Raw genomic sequence first — 22,256 nt, forward strand, 5'->3', positions numbered from 1 at the left:
TAAAGAGAAGCTCAATAGAGCTGAACCGAAACTCATATGAGTTAAACAGAAGCTCATGAGAGCTAAACGGAAAGTAAACATGAAACTTCACAACAAATACTGAACCTCGATTTACTTGGGTAATTTGTTGTCATTTTCCTCCAATGCCGTCAATTTGTCGAATGTCGAATGTACTCAAATCCTGCGTTCCATTTAATCCAAATATTCAATTCAAATTTATAACTTTAACAATATTACATTTTCAAAAATACAACAAATACATAATACCATTCATCAATTCAATATAAATATTAAAGTTTAACCGTACGAACTTACCTGGGTTAAATTGTAATATTTGCAGTAGTTTAGGGGCAATTCCGCTAAATTTTTCTTTTTCACGAGTATCTACAGGATCTTGATATAAAATATAAAATTACTCATTCATTAGCAAATATTTCAGTTCTAATTCATTTCACAATTAATACCCTTCAATTTTTCAAATTTATACAATTAACCCCAAACTTTCACAACTTTTCTAATTTAGTCATTAACTAATTAATCTTATCAAATTAACTAATTTTTATAAATTAATAATTTATATAAATATTATAGGATATCATACAGCCCTTGATAAAATATAAATTTAATACCAAACCCTAATATTTTAACCTTTCTATAATTTGATCCTAAAATCAATATTTAACAAAATCACTCTATAAAATCATCATACAACAAAAATTAAAGCTCTAAATCCATGTTATTCATCAAAAAAATCTAATATTAATCAATGTAAACTTCCAAAATTTTCAATTAAATCAAAAACGAAGGTAAAGTTTAGTTGGACCTAATTGTAACAATCTCAAAAACATAAAAATTTCAAGAAAAGGGCAAGAATTGAACTCACATAAAGCAAAAATATGAAAATCAGCTTAAGGAGCTCTCCTATGGCATTTTTGGGCAGAAAATTGAAGAAGAATTGCCTAGAAACCTTTTAATTCCTAATTTGTATGTTTAGTCTCAAACAATTTACCATTTTGCCATTAAATTACATTATTTTATTATTTTTCTTTTTTATGCCGCCTCATGCCTTCCATTTAGGCATATTTACTCCTTAAGTCCTCCCTTGTTTAATAATTAAGCCATCTAACCACTTATTTCTTATAATTATAAAGTTTTGCACCTTCTTCAATTTAGTCCTTTTTAATTAATTAACTATCAAAATATTAACATTTTTCAACGAAACTTTAATACGACCTTAGTTACACTCCTTAAATATTTATAAAAATATTTATGGCTCGGTTTATAGAAACAGGGTCTCGATACCTCATTTTCTAAAACTACTTGACCTAATAAATCATTATAAAACATAAATTTCCTATTCAAAAATCTTTCTAAAACCACATTTTACTCATAAATACTAAATAATAAAAGTTGTGAGCTTACTCGTCAGATTTGGTGGCCTCAAGCAACTGTTTCTGACACCACTGGAAATCAGGCTGTTACACTTATACTAACAGTTGTTCTGCGTACAGATCGCACACATGTTTTTACACATAACTGTGCTTTCAAAGTTATCAGAACACTGATCGAATATAAGTTTTTCACTTACCTTAGTCATATCTCATACTGATAGATATAACATTTCGGGTCTTATTCAAGTCTATGGACCCCACAGATGGTCTAATTATGCATTTTTTAGTCAAATGGGTCTAAGTGAAATTTTTTAAAAAATGGGCCTACATGGTCGTGTGACGCAGACTGTAGTTCGAAAACAACATTATTTTCTTTAGATTTTTCAATTTGAATCGATGTTTTCGTGTTAGAAACACACACCTGATTAAATTTTGATATAGAACCACAAAAAAAAACACTAGTACCTAAAATCAATAGTTTAACAACCAATTTAGTAACGTATTACTAGGCTCCAAATAACACTTTTAGTAAAAAAAACACCAACATATGCATTCAAACCCAAAACTAGCCATTTGGGTGTTTGAAAACTTACCCCAAATGATCGCAGCAGTAGCCCTAAACCACAATTACAACGTTGGAGGATTATTGTTTCACAAACTTCACCTAGAAAAACCCCCAACACCATTAAAGGCGACTAATCGCATTACAGAACGTCTAAAAACCACAAACTAATAAAAATAACAATTACATTAACACACATAGTATAAAAGGAAGAACCTAGAAGCACTTACATAAGAAAACAATAGTATGATCACGCCCCAACATAGATTGAACTTGTAGAAGTAAAGGGTAAACGATATTTTCTTGACAAAATATGAACCAAAAAGAAGGGAAAAAGCAATAGAATAGAGAATGGCAGAACAAAAAAAAATTAAGAAGATAGGGAAAAGAGATGTGAAATAGAGTGGGAGAGAAACATGAGATTTATGGGAAAAAATAATTAGTTAAAAATCCTTTTTTTTAAACCACCCACTTTCCCCCACTCAATCCTACTGGTTTTGTTTAGTTATCATTTTCAAAATTTTTCTCAGAGTTCAAAACAAAAGTAATAATTTCATTTTGCATACATAAGATTTAAACACAAGACCTTTGGGAAAGTTAAAGCCTTACCATTAAACCAACAAACTTATTCTTACCAAAATTTGCGCGAGAATTAAATTTAAGCCAAATATGCAGAGATAGAGATAGGGACAAAAATAACAAAAATTCCAAATAGAGAGATTTAAACACAAGATCTCAAACACACATCCAGAACATTTATCAATTGAGGCATATCAATTTATTTGACAACATTTTCACAGTCATAATTAAAATTCAGGACATGACCACTCTTAGTTTCACTAACCCAATTTCTTCAAACCCAACTTTCGAGATGTGACACAAATAAATGAATTATTATAGCTCGTAAACTAGTGATGAAATGGAATAACCATTCTATCAAAACAAAAATACTATTAGTTTTTCATATACTCCAAAATATGCAAATAGTTATATACCTCTACTTTGGAAATAACACATGGCAAAGCATAGGATAACTTTATAATAACCTTCTGCTAGATGTAAGACTCGAACAACCCCCTACTTGATACCCTTTATTGTAACGCCCAAAATTTTGTAATTTCGGCTTTTGGAATATTTATTGTATTTATACCCTATTTTTGACATAAATATATGTCTGCTTATGTGATTAAGTGCTTTAGGGTGTGTTGGGAAGGCCCCAAGTTCAAGTCTAGGCTTGGGCTAAATTTTGGTTCTTATACGAATAAAGCCTGGCTTTTGGAATAGGTTTATAAGAATTTATTTGTAAGAATATGACAGAATGGGCCTACTGGTCTAGTGGCTAAGTGGTGTGTTGGTATGATGGGGTATGGGATTCAATTCTCTGGGTGGGAAAAAGAAGGAGTATTTTGCTGCAAATATCGGCTAGGAGTTTGAGTTTTAATAAACTGCAGGGTAGAGGAGTAGTAGCAGATTTCAAGGTTATCTGGTTAGTTTTTGATTCATTCCAAAACTCTCTGCTGCCAAAATTCTCTGCAATTCCCCTATCCACCTTTCTCTCTGTTTTCTTTTTGCCAAAAATCCCCCTCTTGTGCTGTTGAAATTTCATTTACACTATTTTCTCTCCATTTTCTCTCTTTTTGATAGTTTTGCTTTTGTCTTTGTAAACATGCTTTCAGTAACTGTGGAGATGCATTCTATTTTGTTCTAATAAATGTTGGGTTATTAAGAGATTATTTTCTGTTTAGGAGATAATTAGGGTTCTGTGGATCACTAATTGACGTTCTAAACAGTGAGAAATCGCCGTTTTTTGTTTAAGGTAACGTCATTAACCTTCGAGAATTTCCTGTTTCTTAGTAACTCGGATTAAGTGATTAAAAGGGTGAAATCCTGTTCGATAATAGGTTTTGGAGTGCTAGGGGTTGCGTTAGCTTCGAATCAATAACAGGTGTGTACTCCGTTTACGCAAAAAATAAGTTTTGGTGAAGCCGAAAAGCTATCTGCCGACACCACACCGGTGTGTGGACTGCCCTGTGGTAGTCTGTGTTACAATAAAATGGCATGTGACTGAAGAGCTAGATCGTGCGCAGGCTACATAGACATGACGGACATGGCCATGTGAGGCTGGGAGGCCGTGTGTAAGGCACGGGCTTGACCAATTAGGCCATGTAAGCTACACGAGAGTGTAAAATTTTGGGCCAGGCCGTGTGATCCACATGGACACGGCCAATTTGGGCCATGTAGGCCCACATGGGCAGGACACACGGGTGTGTGAGCCCAAATTGTTTGAAATGTTCTGTAAGGTTGCACAGGTCACCCAAGTCGACTATGACCGGACTGTAGGGTTGGTAAGCATTACTTAGACCCCATACTCTAATTTGTTACTGGATTGTATGCAAAAGCATGTTAATTTTAGCATGTGTATCTCTCTGATCTTGTATATCTGTTCTGACTTAATGATGGTATGATTTGATATCTGCATATAAGCATGTCATATTATTAATGTTGCATTGCATTGGGTTGGGATTGTTGTGAAGAGAAGGAAGACTGAAAGGCTATTAGCCTGTTATCAAGCAGCTATGCTGCATGTATCTGATATGCGTCGTTTTACGATACCATTTGGTGTGTAGGTTTGGATGGGTCGATTTTATCTCCATACTTGGTGTGTAGGGTTGGGTGGGTCAATTATATCCCCACATGGTGTGTTGGGTTAGACGGAGATGACATGTAGGGTTGGTGGGCATGTTTCTCTGATAATCTGATTTGTTATGCATGCGATGTTTGTGTAGGCTAAGGCCCGATTGTTCTGATTCTGTATTTAAGTGGGCTAAGGTCCATACCAATTCTGAAAATGGCTAAGGCTGAATTATCTGTATTTTGTTACCTATTTGTATGCATGTTGTCTGTGAGGATGTGCACATTGAGTTTGCGAAAACTCACCCATTTGTTTATTTTATCTATCAAGTAATCCCCAGCAGTAGATGGATCGGTACGGTGGAGGGCTCGACGACGACCACCGCTAGTCATATGTTGGTTTTATGAGTTATATTCTATTTTATTTGCTTTCATTTAGTATTTATTTTTTAGACTATTTATGTATTTAGGCTCGAAATTTTTTGGGTTTATTTCAGGATTTTAAATTGTTAATTTTACTGATTTATAAACGGCGACACCACAAATACGTTTTGGAAACTTAACTTAGGTTTTGGTATAAATGAATGATGTCATTACTTCCGCGATAAAGAAATGTTTTCAAGTAATAACTTGATTTGTGATTTCACGACTTAAGTAGAGATATTAAACAAAATGAATTTAAACTTGCTAAGGTTTTCTAAAAACACTCTCATGTGACGCCGCCGAATTCGGGCATAACGTCTAGGCTGGGTTTGGGGCATTACAATATCAGAGCCAGGTTGCAAAACTCGGCTGTGGATTTAGGTTTCAAATTTTGGTTTTTGTAAAATGACTTGTAAATTAATTTGAAATAATTTTGATAACGAGTATGTGGTACATCGAGCCTCCAGCACTGATCCTGTAAGTTGTTTGAAACTCTGATATGTACTGTTTGAAAGTATACTTATACTGAAATTTTATCTGTATCTGTCTGAAATACTATGTATGTGTTATGAGACTACTATGGGTAGTACGTTATTGAAACACTGTAGGTAGTGTAAACTGAAAACCGTAGTGAGCTTATTACTCGCGATAACTAACTCTGAAACTCTGATACTGTTCTGCATAAAATATCTGCTAATAATTATCGAAACTGTAAACTGATGTGCATAAAACTTCTAAATATAGATTAATTCGATAGTTAGGATGAACGCACGTGGTACTCGTGGACGGGGTACTAGAGGCCGAGAAAGAGGCCATAGAGGGATTTGAGCTGAGTCCTTCACATCTGATACGATCCCTAATCTAGACACTAGCGAAACACCGATGTCACCCATTACTGAGACGAGTGCTGAATTTGATGATCGTGCAGCTAGGGATGACGCACTATCCCAGGCCATGATGCGAATTCTGGAGAGGGTCGCTGGGGCCAATACTGGATTTGGAGGCGGTGGGTCGGTTACAGAATGACTCCGGTCGAATAGGGCTGAGATATTCAAGGGCATCGCTGGAGTTGCTCCGAGTGTGGTCGAGTATTGAATGGAGGCTATAGAGCGCATAATGGATGATTTGGACTTTACTAATGAGTAAAAGCTCAAGGGGGCTGTGTCTTTACTTTACGATGAGGCATATCAGTGGTGGTTAACTGTTAAAGAGAGCACTCAGCCCAACCGGTTGACTTGGGATCTGTTTAAGACGGATTTCTAGAGTAAGTATGTGGGAACCAGTTATACTGATGCGAGACGATGTGAATTCCTAAATCTCACTCAGGGAGATTGTTCAGTGGCCGAGTATGAGGCTGAATTTTTAGATTGAGTCACTATGCGAGGGGTATGGTGACGACTGAGTCTGAGCGCAGTGTTCGATTCGAGGATGGTCTTCGAGACAGTCTGGGAGTTCAGATAGCTCCTCAGAGGAAGCGAGATTTCTCGGCCTTGGTCGAGAAGGCCAAGATAGCCGAGAAGGTGAAGCACTCTCAGCGCCAAAATCGTGAAAAAAGAAAGGTTTTTGAGTCTTCTGGTGCTGGGATGAGGTCTAAGAAAAAGGCCAGGATTGACGGGCCAGCGAGAGTTAGGCCTATTGCTGCATCTACTGGGGTAGCGATCTGTTAGCTTTGTAATAGACGCCATCCAGGCGAGTGTTGGAGAGCTACTGGGCCTTATTTGAGGTGTGGGTCGACTAAACATTGAGTTAATGATTATCTACTGAGGGGTAATCAGATGCAAGCTCCGGTTGCTGAGACTGCACAGCCGTCGAGAGGGGTACAGCAGCCATCTAGGGGCCAAGGATAGGCTAGGGATGGTAACGGTATGGGTCGAGGTCAGAGAGCACCAGGCAGAGGTGCTGGGCCGACTAAGGTGAGGTAGTCTGGACCTGTCTATGCTGCACGTCAGCGTGAAGATGGAGATGCTTCGGACGTCATTACGGGTACGTTTTTAATCCTTAATGTACCTTATGTTGCACTGATAGACATAGGCTCTACACATTCCTATGTTGCATGTTCTATGTCTGAGACTTTGGGAATTCCGCATGAGAGCACTTCTAATGAGATTTCAGGGGTGAGTCCACTGGGGCAGTCTATTAGGGTTAGTAAATTATTTAGAGACATTCCGTTGGAAATCCAATGGACAATATTTTTGGCTGATCTGTTGGAACTTCCGTTTGGGGAGTTCGACTTAATTCTGGGTATGGACTGGTTGGTGAAGCATCGTGTAAGTCTGGATTATGCTAAAAAAGGGTTGTTCTGAGGATCGATGAGGATAATGAGATAGTCATGATTGGAGAACGACGGAATTATTTGTCTAATGTGATATCTGTGTTAGTGGTAGAGAAGCTGGTGAGGAAAGGATGTGAGGCGTTTATGGCCTACATCAGTGTTTCTGATTCTGTGGACTTCTCGGTTAAGGACATCTGTACTGTGAGGAACTTTTTAGATGTTTTTCCAAAGGAATTACTAGGATTGCCTCCAAGTCATGAGGTAGAATTTGGTATTGAGTTGATTTTTGGTACAGCTCCGGTGTCTATTGCCTCTTATCGAATGGCATCGAAGGAGGTGGCAGAACTGAAAGCTCAAATACAAGAGCTGTTGGATCGTGGGTTTATTTGTCCCAGTGTGTCTCCATGTGGAGCACTTGTTTTGTTCGTAAAGAAGAAGAATGGTACGATGAGGATGTGTATCAATTACAGTCAGTTGAATAAGTTGATGATTAAGAATAAATACCCAATTCCAATGATAGACGATTTATTCGATCAGTTCAGAGGGGTTTTTGTGTTTTCTAAGATCAATCTACGATTAGGTTATCATCAGTTAAGGGTCAAGGAGACCGATGTGCATAAGATGGCATTTAGGACTCGTTATGGACATTACGAGTTTCTAGTCATGCCCTTTGGGTTGACTAATACACCAGCGGTATTTATGGATCTGATGAACCGTGTGCTCCAGCCCTACTTGGATCGGTTCATTGTGGTGTTTATAGACGACATTCTGGTGTATTCTAAGACTAAGGACGAACACGATGGGCATCTTAGGTTGTTCTGTAGATCCTTCGTGAGAAACAGCTTTACGCGAAGTTCTCTAAATGTGAATTTTGGCTTCAGGAGGTAACCTTTTTGGGACATGTGGTGTCTACTGGGGAAATTCGTGTTGATCCTAGTAAGATTGAGGCTGTGTTGGATTGGAAACAACCGAAGAACATGTCGGAGGTCCACAGTTTTCTAGAACTAGCAGGATATTACTGACGTTTCGTTGAAGGGTTCTTGTTGATTGTAGTACCATTGATTAAGTTACTGCATAAGGGAGTCTCCTTTGTTTGGACTGACGTACAGCAGGAGAGTTTTGAGAAGCTCGAGACAGTTTTGGCTCAGGCTCCAGTTCTGGTATAAACTGAGCTTAGTAAGGACTTTGTAATATACAGCAACATGTCACATGTGGGTTTGGGTTGTGTTTTGATGCAAGACGATAAGGTGGTTGCTTATGCATCTCATTAGCTCAAGACTCACGAGGCTAATTATCCGACACATGATTTGGACTTGGTTGTAGTTGTCTTTGCTTTAAAGATCTGGAGGCATTATTTGTACGGTGAAAAGTGTACCATCTACACTGATCAAAAAAGCCTCAAGTATCTCCTCACTCAGAAAGAGTTAAATCTTAGGCAGCGACGATGGGTTGAACAGCTTAAGGATTACGACTGCAATATCGAATACCATCCAAATAAGGCCAATATGGTGGCTGATGCGTTAAGTCATAAGGCTATGACCGATTTGAGGGTGATGTTCGCTCGACTGAGTCTTTATGACAATGGGAGTCTCCTGGCTGAGTTACAGGTTAGACCGACGTGGCTGGATCAGATTAAGGATAAACAGTTAGGAGATAAGTCCATTAAGTTACGATTCCGTCAGGTTGAGGCTGGAACTGCTACTGATTTTGAGATTGACAATGATGGGGTATTGTGCTTCTGAGGTAGGATCTGTGTACCTAATGATAAGGATTTGAGACTGTTGATTCTGAGGGAGGAGCATAGTAGTTCTTACGCTATGCATCTTGGTGGAAACAAAATGTATAAGGATCTCTGAGAGTTGTACTGGTGGCCAGGGTCGAAACACGAGGTGACCGACTTTGTTGCTTGTTGTTTGACACGCCAGCAAGTTAAGACTGAGCATTAGTTACCTTCAAGTTTGCTACAGCCAGTGAAGATATCGATGTGGAAATGGGAGCGAGTAACGATGGATTTCGTTAGTGGGTTGCCTCTAACACCCACTAAAAAGGATTCTGTTTGGGTCATCATGGATCGATTGACCAAGTCGGTACATTTCATTCTGGTGAAGACAGACTTCTCCATGCAAAAGCTAGCTAAGCTCTACATTTTTGAGATAGTGAGGTTGTATGGAGTTCCTGTTTTGATCATTTTCGATAGGGATCCTCATTTTACATCTCGATTTTGGCAGAAACTTCATAAGGCTTTGGGTTCTCGTCTTGACTTCAGTACTGCTTTTTATCCGCAGACAGATGATCAATCAGAGAGGGTGATTCAGATACTGGAGAATATGTTGATGGGTTGTGTTATGGATTTCCGAGGTAGTTGGGAGGAGTACTTGCCTTTGGCAGAGTTTGCTTACAATAATAGCTATCAGACTAATATGCAGATAGCACCGTATGAGGCACTTTATGGTCATAAGTGTTGCACTCCTTTGTGCTGGACTGAGTTGGGTGAGCGACGTGTTCTGGGTCCAGAGTTGGTTTCAGATACTGAGGATAAGGTCCGCTTGATTCAAGATCGACTGAAAGTGACTTCTGATAGACAAAAGTCCTATACTGATTTGAAGAGGAAAAATATCAAGTATTCTGTAGGAGACTTGGTTTTCCTTAAGGTCTCGCCATGGAAGAAGGTTCTGAGGTTCAGTAGCAATGGCAAGTTAAGCCTTAGGTTCAATGGACCATACCGGATCCTAAAGTGAGTAGGGTCGATCGCGTATCAATTGGAACTTCCTTCAGAGTTGGATCGTATACATGATGTATTCCATGTCTCGATATGGAGATGTTACCGTTCTGATCCCACGCATGTTGTGCCTGTGGAGGAGATTGAGGTTAGGCCAGATCTGACGTTTGAGGAGAAGCCGATTCAAATTTTAGATTGCGACACTAAGGTTCTGCGAAAGAAATCCATCCCTTTAGTAAAGGTGTTGTGATTGAATCATAGCTGAGGAGACCACTTGAGAGCCGAAAGATTCGATGCAACAGCAGTATCCTCACCTTTTCTGATCAGGTAAAAATTTGAAGATAAATTTTTTTTAGAGGGTAGAGTTGTAACACCTCAAATTTTGTAATTTCAACTTTTGGAATATTTGTTGTATTTCTGCCCTATTTTTGACATAAATATATGTCTGCTTATGTGATTAAGTGCTTTGGGGTGTGTTGGGGAGGCCCCAAGTTCAAGTTTAGGCTTGGGCTAAATTTTGGTTCTTATATGAATAAAGCCTGGCTTTTGGAATGGGATTATAAGAATTTATTAGTAAGAATATAACAAAATGGGCTTGCTGGTCTGGTGGCTAAGTGGTGTGTTGGTATGATGGGGTCTAGGGTTCGATTCTCTTCGTGGGAAAAAGAAGGAGTATTTTACTACAAATTTCGGTTAGGAGTTTGAGTTTTAGTAAACTGCTGGGTAGGGGAGTAGTAGTAGATTTAAGGGTTATCTGGTTAGTTTCTGATTCTTTCCAAAACTCTCTCCTATCGAAATTCTGTGCAACTCCCCTCTCCACCTTCCTCTTTGTTTTCTTTTTGCCAAAAATCCTCCCTCTTGTGCTGCTGAAATTTCATTTACACTATTTTTTTCTCCATTTTCTCTCTTTTCGATAGTTTTGCTTTTGTCTTTGGGGACACGCTTTCGATAAATGTGGAGATGCGTTCTATTTTATTCTAATAAATGTTAAATTATTAAGAGATTGTTTTCTATTTAAAAGACAATCAGGGTTCTGTGGATCACTAATCGACGTTCTAAACAGCGAGGAACCACCATTTTTCATTTAAAGTAACGTTGCCATTAACCTTCAAGATTTTCCTGTTTCTTAGTAACTCGGATTAAGTGATTAAAAGGTTGAAATCTTGTTCAATAATCGGTTCTGGAGTGCTCGGGGTTGCGTTAACTTCGGATCGATACCAGGTGTGTACTCCATTTACGCAGAAAATGAGTTTCGGCAAAAGCTAAAAAGCTGTCTTCCGATGCTACACGGGCGTGTGGACTGCCTCTGTGGTAGTCTGTATTGCGATACAAGGGCGTGTGATTGACAAGCCAGATCGTGCGTGCGCCACACGGGCGCGACAGACACGGCCGTGTAATGCTGGCGAGGCCGTGTGCGAGGCACGGGCTTGACCAATTGGGCCATTTAAGCCACACGGGCGTGTGAGATTTTGGGGCAGGCCGTGTGATCCACACGGACACGGCCAATTTGGGTCGTGTGGGCCCACACGGGCAGGACACACGGGGGTATGAGCCCAAATTGTTTAAAATGTTTTGTAAGGTTGCACGGGTCACCCAAGTCGACTATGACCGGACTGTAGGGTTGGTAAGCGTTACTTAGACCCCATACTCTAATTTGTTACTGGATTGTATGCAAAAACATGTTAATTTTAGCATGTGTATCTGCCTGATCTTGTATATCTGTTCTGACTTGATGATGGTATGATCTGATATCTGCATATAAGCATGCCATATTATTAAGGTTGTATTGCATTGGGTTGGGATTGTTGTGAAGAGAAGGAAGACTGAAAGGCTATTAGCCTGTTAACTAGCAGCTATGCTGCATGTATCTAATATGCGTCGTTTTACGGTACCATTTGGTGTGTAGGGTTGGATGGGTCGATTTTATCCACATACTTGGTGTGGAGGGCTGGGTGGGTCAATTTTATCCCCACATGGTGTGTTGGGTTAGACGGAGATGGTGTGCAGGGTTGGTGGGCATGTTTCTCTGATAATCTGATTTGTTATGCATACAATGTTTGTGTAGGCTAAAGCCCGATTGTTTTGATTCTGTATCTGAGTGGGCTGGGGTCCATACCGATTCTGAAAATGGCTAAGGCCGAATTATCTATATTCTGTTACCTATTTGAATGCATGTTGCCTATGGGGATGTGCACACTGAGTTTGCGAAAACTCACCCCTTTGTTTATTTTATCTGTCGGCAATGCCCAGCAATAGATGGATCGGTACGACGGAGGGCTCGACGGCGACCACAGCTAGTGATATGTTGGTTTTATGAGTTATATTCGATTTTATTTGCTTTCATTTAGTATTTATTTTCTGGACTATTTATGTATTTAGGCTCGAACTGTTTTGGATTTATTTCAAGATTTTAAATTGTTAATTTTACTGATTTATAAATAGCGACACCACATATATGTTTTGGAAACTTAACTTAGGGTTTCGTATAAATGAATGATGTCATAACTTCCGCGATAAAGAAATGTTTTCAAGTAATAACTTGAATAGTGATTTTCACGACTTAAGTAGAGATATTAAACAGAACGAATTTAAACTTGCTAAGGTTCTCTAAAAACACTCTCATGTGACGCCGCCGAATTCAGCCATAACGTCTAGGTCGGGTTTGGGGCATTACATTTATGGTGACTTTTCCTTCAGCACAATCCAAGACCAACCCTCCACGAATCCCATTTAAGTTATCTTGAAACAGTCCATTATGGACCCTCCGCAATGACCACTAAGGCGTATCAACCTTGTACAACCTCGTAAAAGAGAATGTCGGAGTAGGACTACACAATAACATACATGACAACGTTGACCTACAATGGCTTGCCACTTAGCTAACCACACAAGCAAGACTACCATTCGTATTGTTAACTACGTGGCACAACGAGACAAGAGGACACCGTCATAGAACAAGAAATAGAGGGTCTCCTTTTTCCTCCAAGAAAAACTTAAGTATTCCCTCTATCTATCTCCTTATTCCATTCTACTCTCCTCTTCCTTCAACCTCCTACTCTTACTCTGGTTCCCCACCTATCACACGTGAATCGATCCCTCAATCACAATCACTTTCGTCTACTTATTCCTTCTAATCGTTGGATAGTTTGGCGAGATGTACTATGGCGAGAATATAACAATTAGATAAAAAGGTAATTAAAAGATATTAAATTCATGTATGTAAAAGCTAAACCAATATTTGTATAAAACGTTGTTTTTTCTTTATCTCAATTGGAAGCAACAAAACAGAATTAAGTACTAACTTTCAATTCTAAAAAAGACATTATATAAACTAAATACAACTCTTATGAAAAGTCACCAAAGTTAAAGTGTTAATAAAAACTTTTAATAATTAAAAAAATGAAATGATAAATTTTAAATGATGTTTTTAACATGATAAAATAAAATATTTGACTACAGGAAAATTAGAATATCAAATCTGCAAATTAATTTTATTTTATGGAAATGTAACTACTAATTTATAATTAAGATTAGAAAGTATTTTTCAAAAGTGCAATAAAAAAAGTTTTTAAAAATTTTGACAATGTTTATCACGCTGGTCAAAAAATACTTTCGTAAAATAAAATAGTTAATGAAAAGATAAAAAAAATAACTTCATTGAAAAATATTTTTTAAAAAATTAAAAATTAAAAATTTTAACTTCTTTAAAATCTCAGAAAAAAAATTTGATTTAAAAGGTTTTTTATTATCAATTTTTTTATTTAAAGTCAAAATTTGCTTTAGTGATTGAAATGTGCATCTAACAGGTCCAGACCAAAGCTTGACTGAAATTGAACACTTTTGTCGGTGGAGGGATTTTGCTAACGTCACAGCAACTAGCAGTAAGCTTCCACGTGCCGTCTTGTCATTTGAGCATTCCAGCCTGGCTGTTTTAGTAGCATTGGTCTCACATTTATACGAACTTATTATCAGTAACTAACATTAAGTTATTTCAATCAGCTTGCCCTCCTATTTTCATCAAACTACGATAATACCACGCCCTAAAAGTCGAAAAACATATAGTAATTGCTTAGGTTTGATCCTACGCCGACACTGTCAAATTGGAACCTCTTGTCAATCCAACGGCACTAAGTCATCCAAATTTCGTGATCAACAAAATTGACCACCAATGATTGGTTGTTATTATTACAAATTTAGTTTTTAAAAATTATTTTATTTAAGGTTAAATAACTATATAACATTATGAAATAAAAAAATTTATTTATAGCTTTATACTAAAAGGTTAATTTTCGTCATCCAGAATTGAACTTGAATTTTGAAAATTAAAAAAAGTAGAGTGTCCAAATTTGTTGAACTAAAATATAGATTAAATTTCAAATGTACAAATACTTACAAAGACTTGGAACATATTTTATTTTTTATTTAAGGGTAAATTATACCATTAGTCACTAAATTATGATTAGTTTTCGTTTTGGTTACTTAACTAAAAAAATTATAATTTGATCACTAAACTATTCAAAAGTTTTTATTTAAGTCACTAACTTGTTAAAAGCAATGCTATATGGCTTTTCTGTTCACACTACCTGCAGCAATCGAAATTTTTTTTTCTCCTTCTCTTCTAAGTTCAATTTTTTTCATGAAACAACTTTGAACGTCATGAGTTTGCGAACCAAAATTCAAACAACTTTTTTTCTGATCTCTAATACTGACTGTCAGATCAATTTGGATCTAAAGTATGTTCTTTTACTCGTCGATTGGTATTGATCCACCATATTGATTATTGAATCGTTATTAGGAGCTCATTGGCGAAACTTTAAAAAAAAAATCTAACAACCTAGTGACTTAAATGAAAATTTTTGAATAGTTTAGTGACCAAATTGTAATCTTTTTAGTTAAGTGATTAAAACGAAAATTTACTCATAGTTTAATAACTAATGGTGTAATATACCCTTTATTTAATGAAAATGTTAAAAAAATTAAAAATTCTAACTTAATATATATAATATAATATTATATATATATATATATATTACAAGGCCTCAAGCTCTTAGCTGACATAGCTTAATCTTTTGCCGCGTGGGTTATTCATATTTTAAGTTAATATGTGTTTGATAAATTAAAATTTTAAGTGTTGAAAAATTAAACATTGAAAACTTAATACTAAATTTGATAAGTGTTAAATTCATATTAGAAAATTATTTGGTAAATTAGTAAATATAAGTACTAGATATGATTATATTGTTTGATAAAAGAAAATACTCAACTTTAGAAAAATATTTATTTCTTAATTTTAATCTTATAAATATAATACTTTAGATTATTTTAGATAGTTTTGGATAAAAATAATATAATAATTTTAATATCTCATTTTAAAAAAATATAATTTATTTCAAATTTTTAATAAAATAAAATCAATTTAATATTTTCTAAATCTACTTATCTTATTCAACACTTTTTGTTCAAAATTTTATATTCAATAAAAAATCAAAATAATTAGCAATCACGTTTAAAATATTAAATATTGAAAATTTTGATTTTCATTATCAAACACATCCTTAATCAATATTTTTTTAAAGTGTTATTATTAGTTTAAAAAAATATTTTCATATAAGTGATAATGTAAAAAAAATAAAATGTAATAAGTTAACCCCTCAAAAATTCCTCATTTCCCTTATTTATATTTACAAAATAAATATTAAATATAATAAATATTCTTTTAATATTCGTGATAAGTTCAAAATATAAAAAATTAAATATTTAAAAATAAACTGCAATTTGTTATGAAAATCCTATAAATATATAAAATTGAATTTAATGAGTAGGTTAAAATCTAGTTCCCTATATTATTATATTTGAAATTTAGTGCCCTTACTTTTATTAAAAAAAAATTTAGTTTTTCTACTTTTTAAATTTAAAAATACAAGTCCAATTATTAACGCCAATAATTTTTTTTTTAAAATTCTAGTTCATTAAAGCATTACTTTTTGTTGTATGACTACCAAGTGAGTAATTTTTTTTTTAATTTTAAAATGTCACGCCAATAAAATTGACAAAATAAATTTAAGGTGGTGTTAACAATTAAACTTGAATTTTGAAAATTGAAAAATATAAAGACTAAATTTTAAATTTATAAAAAGTAAAAGAATTTGTAGCATATGTTAACCTAATTAGTAATATGATATTAAATTTCCTTTTAAAAATACTAACTTAACATATTATGTAAAATGGAAAAAATAAAAAATATATTAAAATAATTTTAAAACTGAAAAACATATCAAATTTTTTTTAAGAAAATGATAAAATATTTTAAATTTAAGAATTTAAAATTTCTGTTAATATATAGACTTTTAATCTAATAAAAATCTGTTTAAAATTTAAAATAATACAAATACAATTTAAAGCTTTGGACTTTGATAATAGTATATATATATTTAAAACTAAGGTTAAAATATCGTCCAAGGCTCTGTACTCTTCGTACATTTGAAATTTAGTTTCTTTACTTTTTTGTTAAAATTTTTTATGCTATATGAATTTTATTATAACAAGGACTATTTATAAGATTGAGTTTCTAAGGAAAAAAAATTTAAAACATTTATTATAAATATATTTCATAATAATGAATTTTATAAACACTTTTTCATCTATATTTAATTTAGGAAATTGTATATATTATACACATATAATAATTTAATACATTATTTTTATTAAAAAATAATGAATTACAAAATATATAAATAAAGTTATAAAATTATTTAAATTTATATAATAATTTAAATTTATATAATAACAATCATAAAATTAAATTCATGCAAAATTATAAAATAATTTAAATATATTTTAATAAATAAAAAAATAGTATATATTATATTACAAGGTTGTAGATATAAAAAAATAAAAAATAAAAAACATTTTTACGCTAGAGCTCTTTGGCACATGGCACTCTTTTTTTTTGAAGCATTTATTTCCAATTTAATAATTGCTTTTACTTTTTTAAATTATTCTATGCCTTATGTTTAAATATATTTTCTTTAGAAAATTTTTTAAGGTTTCTTTAGAATTTTTGATATGTTAAATATGAAGTATCATTTTCTTTAAGATTTTACTTAATTTAATTAAATTTTAATGTCATAATATATAAATTAGCTTAAAATATAATTTTTTTTAAAAAGGCACATGTTCATAGCATTTATCAAATTAAATTATATCTTTTCAAATATAATTAGAATTAATTGTATTTATCGATTACAGTAGAACAAAAATAAATATAAAATTATAAAAAATAGAATATTAACAATTTAATTTATATATAACAAATAACTTATTTAAATTATAATAAATTAAATATTAATATATTAATAAATTTAATTTATATGATTTTTTATATTGCTGTAATATTAAATATTTTAAAGACTAAATAGCATTAATATAATTAATTAATTGATTTCAAACAAAATCTAACGTTATGAAAATATTATAAAGTTAATATAAAAGTATACAAACTAGTGAGGAATATACTATGAGCTGAGTATTTAAACTCTACAAAAGAGATTTAAATGGTGACTAATGTCTTATTAAAGCTAATAAAAAATTAAATATTTTAAAAAATTAACATGTGATAATGTTTAAAAGGGATAAATATTAAATTTATACATAAATTTTATTTTAATGTACAATTTGATACATGAACGTTGATTTGGTGTAATTATACACAAGAAACTTAAATTGTGGTTCATATGTGTAAATGAAGATTTGGTTTTAATTTAATTATGCACATTTAAAGAAATGAATATATACATTTATTTTTGTTGATACGCAGAATCAACAAGGAAGAGAAAGTGGTGGTTGCAAGGAGGTCGGTTGACCAGTGGCAAGTGAAAACCCAAAAGAAAAGGTAAAGGGGGAAAGGAGTTGAAGGAAGGAGGAGGAGGAGGAGAAAAGTGGAGACTGCTAAGTTACAGAGAATATACTTGGGGAAGAAAGAAGAAATGATCTTTGGTTCCTCGCGTGGGGGTATATATAGGGGAGATCCACTTGTCATATAATGCCATGCCACTGACTATAGGGATGGTAGGCTATTTGTGTGGTCAGTTAAGTGACAAATCCGTTACATGTCAGTTGTTGCCATGCATGATATTGTGGGTCCTGCTCTAACACTCTCCTTGTTGAGTTTGCATGAGGTTATTATACCTTAGTAGTCCTTTAGTGGTTCCCCTTGGAGGATAAAAACGGGAGGCCTCATAGTTGGTTTAAATGGGATTCACAGGTGGTTGTGTATTATCCAACGAAAGGTCATCTTGAAGGGTATTCGATAGAGGGCCATCTACAGGGACGTGTTTGGACTCATGCTAGGCTACATGTATACATATGAACTATAATTTGGTGCAATTATACACATGTCAAATATCATTTTTTGTGTATCTAATATATCAACGGTAAATATTACTAATTTGATAATATTGTTAGTGATTTGTGAAAATTGAATCAAATAAGAATTTTATGTATAAAATAACACAAAATCAAAATTCATATATAATATTATACATTATATTAAACAATATATTAACTTAAATACTAAATTAAACATTGAAATTAACTTAAAAAAAAGACATTGGTGTCATGTAAGATAATGTATGTAAGCATTACATTACAAAAGAAAATAGCTTTAATTTCTGACGAAGAGAGTTGATCTGTTTGACTGACTCCTCTCTCTTTCTTCCCAAAGCCTCTTCCCTTTGGTGTGTCTTTCTTGGTTGGAAGTTGTAAAGCTGCAGCAACTGTAATAGAGTTTTGATGCTCCCACAATCAAGGTCTAATTTTAAGTAATTTACTCACCTTTTTGGTCTGGAATTGAAACTCACCTTTGCTTTCAAGTAACTTATTATTACTACTACATTCTTATAACTTCATCTAAAATTTATAACAAAAAAAGTTAAACAAAGAGATCATGTTCCTATGTGTGTTATATTATGTTTCTTCTCTTGTCCCTCTCACTCTCTCCCCACACTGGCCCCCCTTCCTAGTGGACTAGTGGATGCCTTGGTAATTTAACCAAAACCCCCAACTCATTTTCACCAACTTTCTCTTCAGCTATATAGTGATTTTATAGAAACTCCCAAACAATTCTAAAACCTGGCCCTTTTGCTCACTCTTTACGACCCAAACCCACCATTAGCACGGTGGCTCTCTTTGTAATTTAACCCCATTCCAACCCCCTTTTCACATCTCAAAGTTCCCACCTTTCCCTTCCTCTATAGCTTTTAGCCACTAACTCCCCCACACTACAAATCCCTCTGTAACCCTTTCCTTCCCCTCATCCAAACCACAAAAACACACAACTCAGAGAAGAGAAGGGGAAGGGAAACAACAATGATGGGGCAAAGGCAACACGTTGTCCTTCTCATTTTCTCAGCTTTTCTTCTCTTCCAAACCTCAAACGCCCATAATATTACACGTCTACTTGCAAAGCACCCCTCTTTGTCCACATTCAATCATTACCTCACCCTCACTCACTTAGCTCCCGAGATCAACCGCCGCACCACCATCACTGTCCTTGCCTTAGACAACGCCGCCATGTCTTCCCTCTTGGATAAAAACCCTTCCATTTACACCATCAAGAACATCCTTTCCCTTCATGTCCTCCTTGACTACTTTGGTGCCAAGAAGCTTCACCAAATAAGGAATGGTACTGCACTAGCTGCTACTATGTTCCAAGCTACTGGTGTGGCTCCTGGGGTTTCTGGGTTTGTTAATATAACCGATTTTAAAGGTGGGAAAGTTGGTTTTGGAGCTGAAGACAATGGTGGAAGTTTGAATTCTTTTTTTGTTAAATCTGTGGAGGAACTTCCTTACAATATATCTGTGATTCAGATCAGCAAGGCTTTGCCTTCTGTTGTAGCTGAGGCTCCTACTCCAGGGCCAAGTGAGCTGAATATCACTGGCATTATGTCAGCACATGGGTGTAAAGTGTTTGCTGATACCCTTTTGGCTAACCCTGAAGCCATGAGAACATATGAGGTAAGCTGAATTTTTTTTTGTAAACTAATTTTAGCAGTTTGCTTTAAAATGTTGGGATGAGGATTTGATCATTGAGGCTGATTATAGAGGAAAAAAGGTAGAATCTGGAAAGAGTTCATTTTGGGCCATTTGATTGAGTGGTGATGGTGAGATTTTAGTTTGAAATGTAAATGTTGAAAGAAATAGTGTTAAAAGCAAATTAAAAAGATATACTAATGGCATAAGATACTGTTTATCTTTACTCTTTAATTGGCTAATTTTATTTTTCAAAAGGTAAGGTTTTGTAGGAGAGTGGGGTAGGTACATTTTTAATCCAAGTGCATGACAATGACATCTTAAGATTTTTCAAATTTCAAATTTTGTTTTTGATGTGAATTTTGTAGACAAGGTCTAATCCAGATCTGGGTTTGTGTCTTTTTCCCCAATTAGATGCCAAATGGTCCATCATGGTGCGTGCTCATTATTTTTCTGAACTTAACAACATGCAGTAAATGCAAGAGACAACTGTTGTACACATTGACTTGATGATAGTGGTAGTTTATATATGGAGTGGTCATTATGACATTAACAGAATCTTGTAGTAATATAGCATGAACTGGTAGTTAGGAAAAGGTAATGTACTGATATTTTTCTCTGTCATTTACTTTGCCCCTAGTGTGTTGTGAGCTGTATTGTAATATATAAAATTGTTGAGGTTTTGCTTGTTTGTTACTTCTAGGATAATGTTAATGGAGGATTGACTGTGTTCTGCCCTATGGATGATCCATTCAAAGCCTTTTTACCAAAGTACAAGAACTTGACAGCTTCTAAGAAAGCATCTTTCCTCGAATTCTTTGGTGTGCCTGTGTACCAATCTTTGTCCATGTTGAAGTCCAACAATGGACTCATGAACACATTAGCTACCGACGGAGCCAGCAAGTTCGATTTCACTGTGCAAAACGAGGGTGAAGAGGTGACACTAAAGACCAGGGTTAACACTGTCAAAATAACCGGGACTCTGATCGACGAGCAGCCGGTAGCAATTTATACAATTGATAAAGTGTTGATGCCTAAAGAATTGTTCAAGGCAGCTCTTAGTCCAGCCCCAGCCCCTGCCCCAGAGGAGGCAGCAGATGCACCAAAGGGATCTAAATCCAAAACCAAGTCCAAGTCTAAGACTAAGTCTAAGGCAGCACCAACACCGGATTCAGACTCACCAGCTGAGTCACCAGATGATGACCCAGCTGATCAGGTAGCTGATGATGATAATGCTGCTATGTGTTTTGGGGCTGAAAGGCTTGCTGTTGTTGGATTGAGCTTCTTGTTAGTGTTTTTCTTGCTGTAAGTGATGCCTGATATGAGGCTAACTTATTAGTCGCCATCAGTGTGGTTACTCCTTTTTTCTTTTGGTACTGTTTGTTTTGTAGTGTGTGATGAGTATTTTTGTGGTGTTATATTCGCTGAGTAAATGCAAATTGTGATGTTAGTTGATAGCAATTAAGTTTTGTTAGTATGATTTTCCTTTTGAACTTTAAAAGTAACAAAATGTTAAGGAAAAATTGTGTTTTAATGTAATCACGATACCATTTATGGACGGTTCATCACATTGATGATCAGCATTCAGCAGCATCATGTAAAGGATTACCAACATTTTTATTCATTTGTCTCTTTGAAAAATATGAATATCACACACATATATATGAATAATTATATGTTATTATTTATTATGATAAAATGTTAGGTCACATCAAAAGTGATTTAATTTGGTAAATGTTTACTGAATAGAAAGTAAGGTTAATGTGTAAAAATTATATATATAATTTTAAGGTTATGGTTATCAAATTATACATACGGAGCTTTTTTAACATCTCATCTTCAAAAAGGACAGTTAGATTCTTTAAAATACTTGTGTGTTAATTTGGAAGATCAAAATCACAAAATTTAAAATTTTTAAAAAATTAATGGATTCAGGTACGTTTTCGCATCTAATTTTGTTTTTTATTATTTGACATGACGGATCCTTATTTATTAAGTTATCTATCAAAGTTTTACGGTTCTAACAAGTGGCATCCGAGCCTCGTCATGTTGAAGAATTGAGAAAAAGTTGATTTCTTATTATTTTTGAATTAATTCATTCTTTAAATTTAGTGTTTTAATTATACAAATGTAAAATCTTTTAAATATGTAGTGAGATGATGTATATTTTCATTCACAGTTTGGGTATTGAGAATTGGATTATACATATGTTGAATTTTTTGAAATTAT

General features: G+C 34.5%; 1 protein-coding gene across 1 annotated transcript; it reads left to right on the forward strand.

The window, feature by feature from the left end:
• Positions 1-18,696: 18,696 nt before the first annotated feature.
• On the forward strand, positions 18,697-21,488 carry LOC107917843 (fasciclin-like arabinogalactan protein 1). Its single transcript, XM_016847194.2, has 2 exons — positions 18,697-20,012; positions 20,731-21,488. Exons 1-2 carry the CDS (start codon positions 19,365-19,367, stop codon positions 21,334-21,336), a joined length of 1,254 nt encoding a protein of 417 aa, XP_016702683.1. The 5' UTR covers positions 18,697-19,364; the 3' UTR covers positions 21,337-21,488.
• The last annotated feature ends 768 nt before the right edge of the window (positions 21,489-22,256 follow it).

The sequence above is a fragment of the Gossypium hirsutum genome, chromosome A01 (assembly GCF_007990345.1).
Source record: "Gossypium hirsutum isolate 1008001.06 chromosome A01, Gossypium_hirsutum_v2.1, whole genome shotgun sequence".
NCBI classification, from domain to species: Eukaryota; Viridiplantae; Streptophyta; class Magnoliopsida; order Malvales; family Malvaceae; genus Gossypium; species Gossypium hirsutum.

Bases quoted from the DNA above. Each gene is read 5' to 3' on its own strand.
- LOC107917843 (XM_016847194.2), top strand. From the start codon at position 19,365: ATGATGGGGCAAAGGCAACACGTTGTCCTTCTCATTTTCTCAGCTTTT. The intron at 20,013-20,730 runs GTAAGCTGAATT...TGTTACTTCTAG, and splicing joins AAGCCATGAGAACATATGAG to GATAATGTTAATGGAGGATT.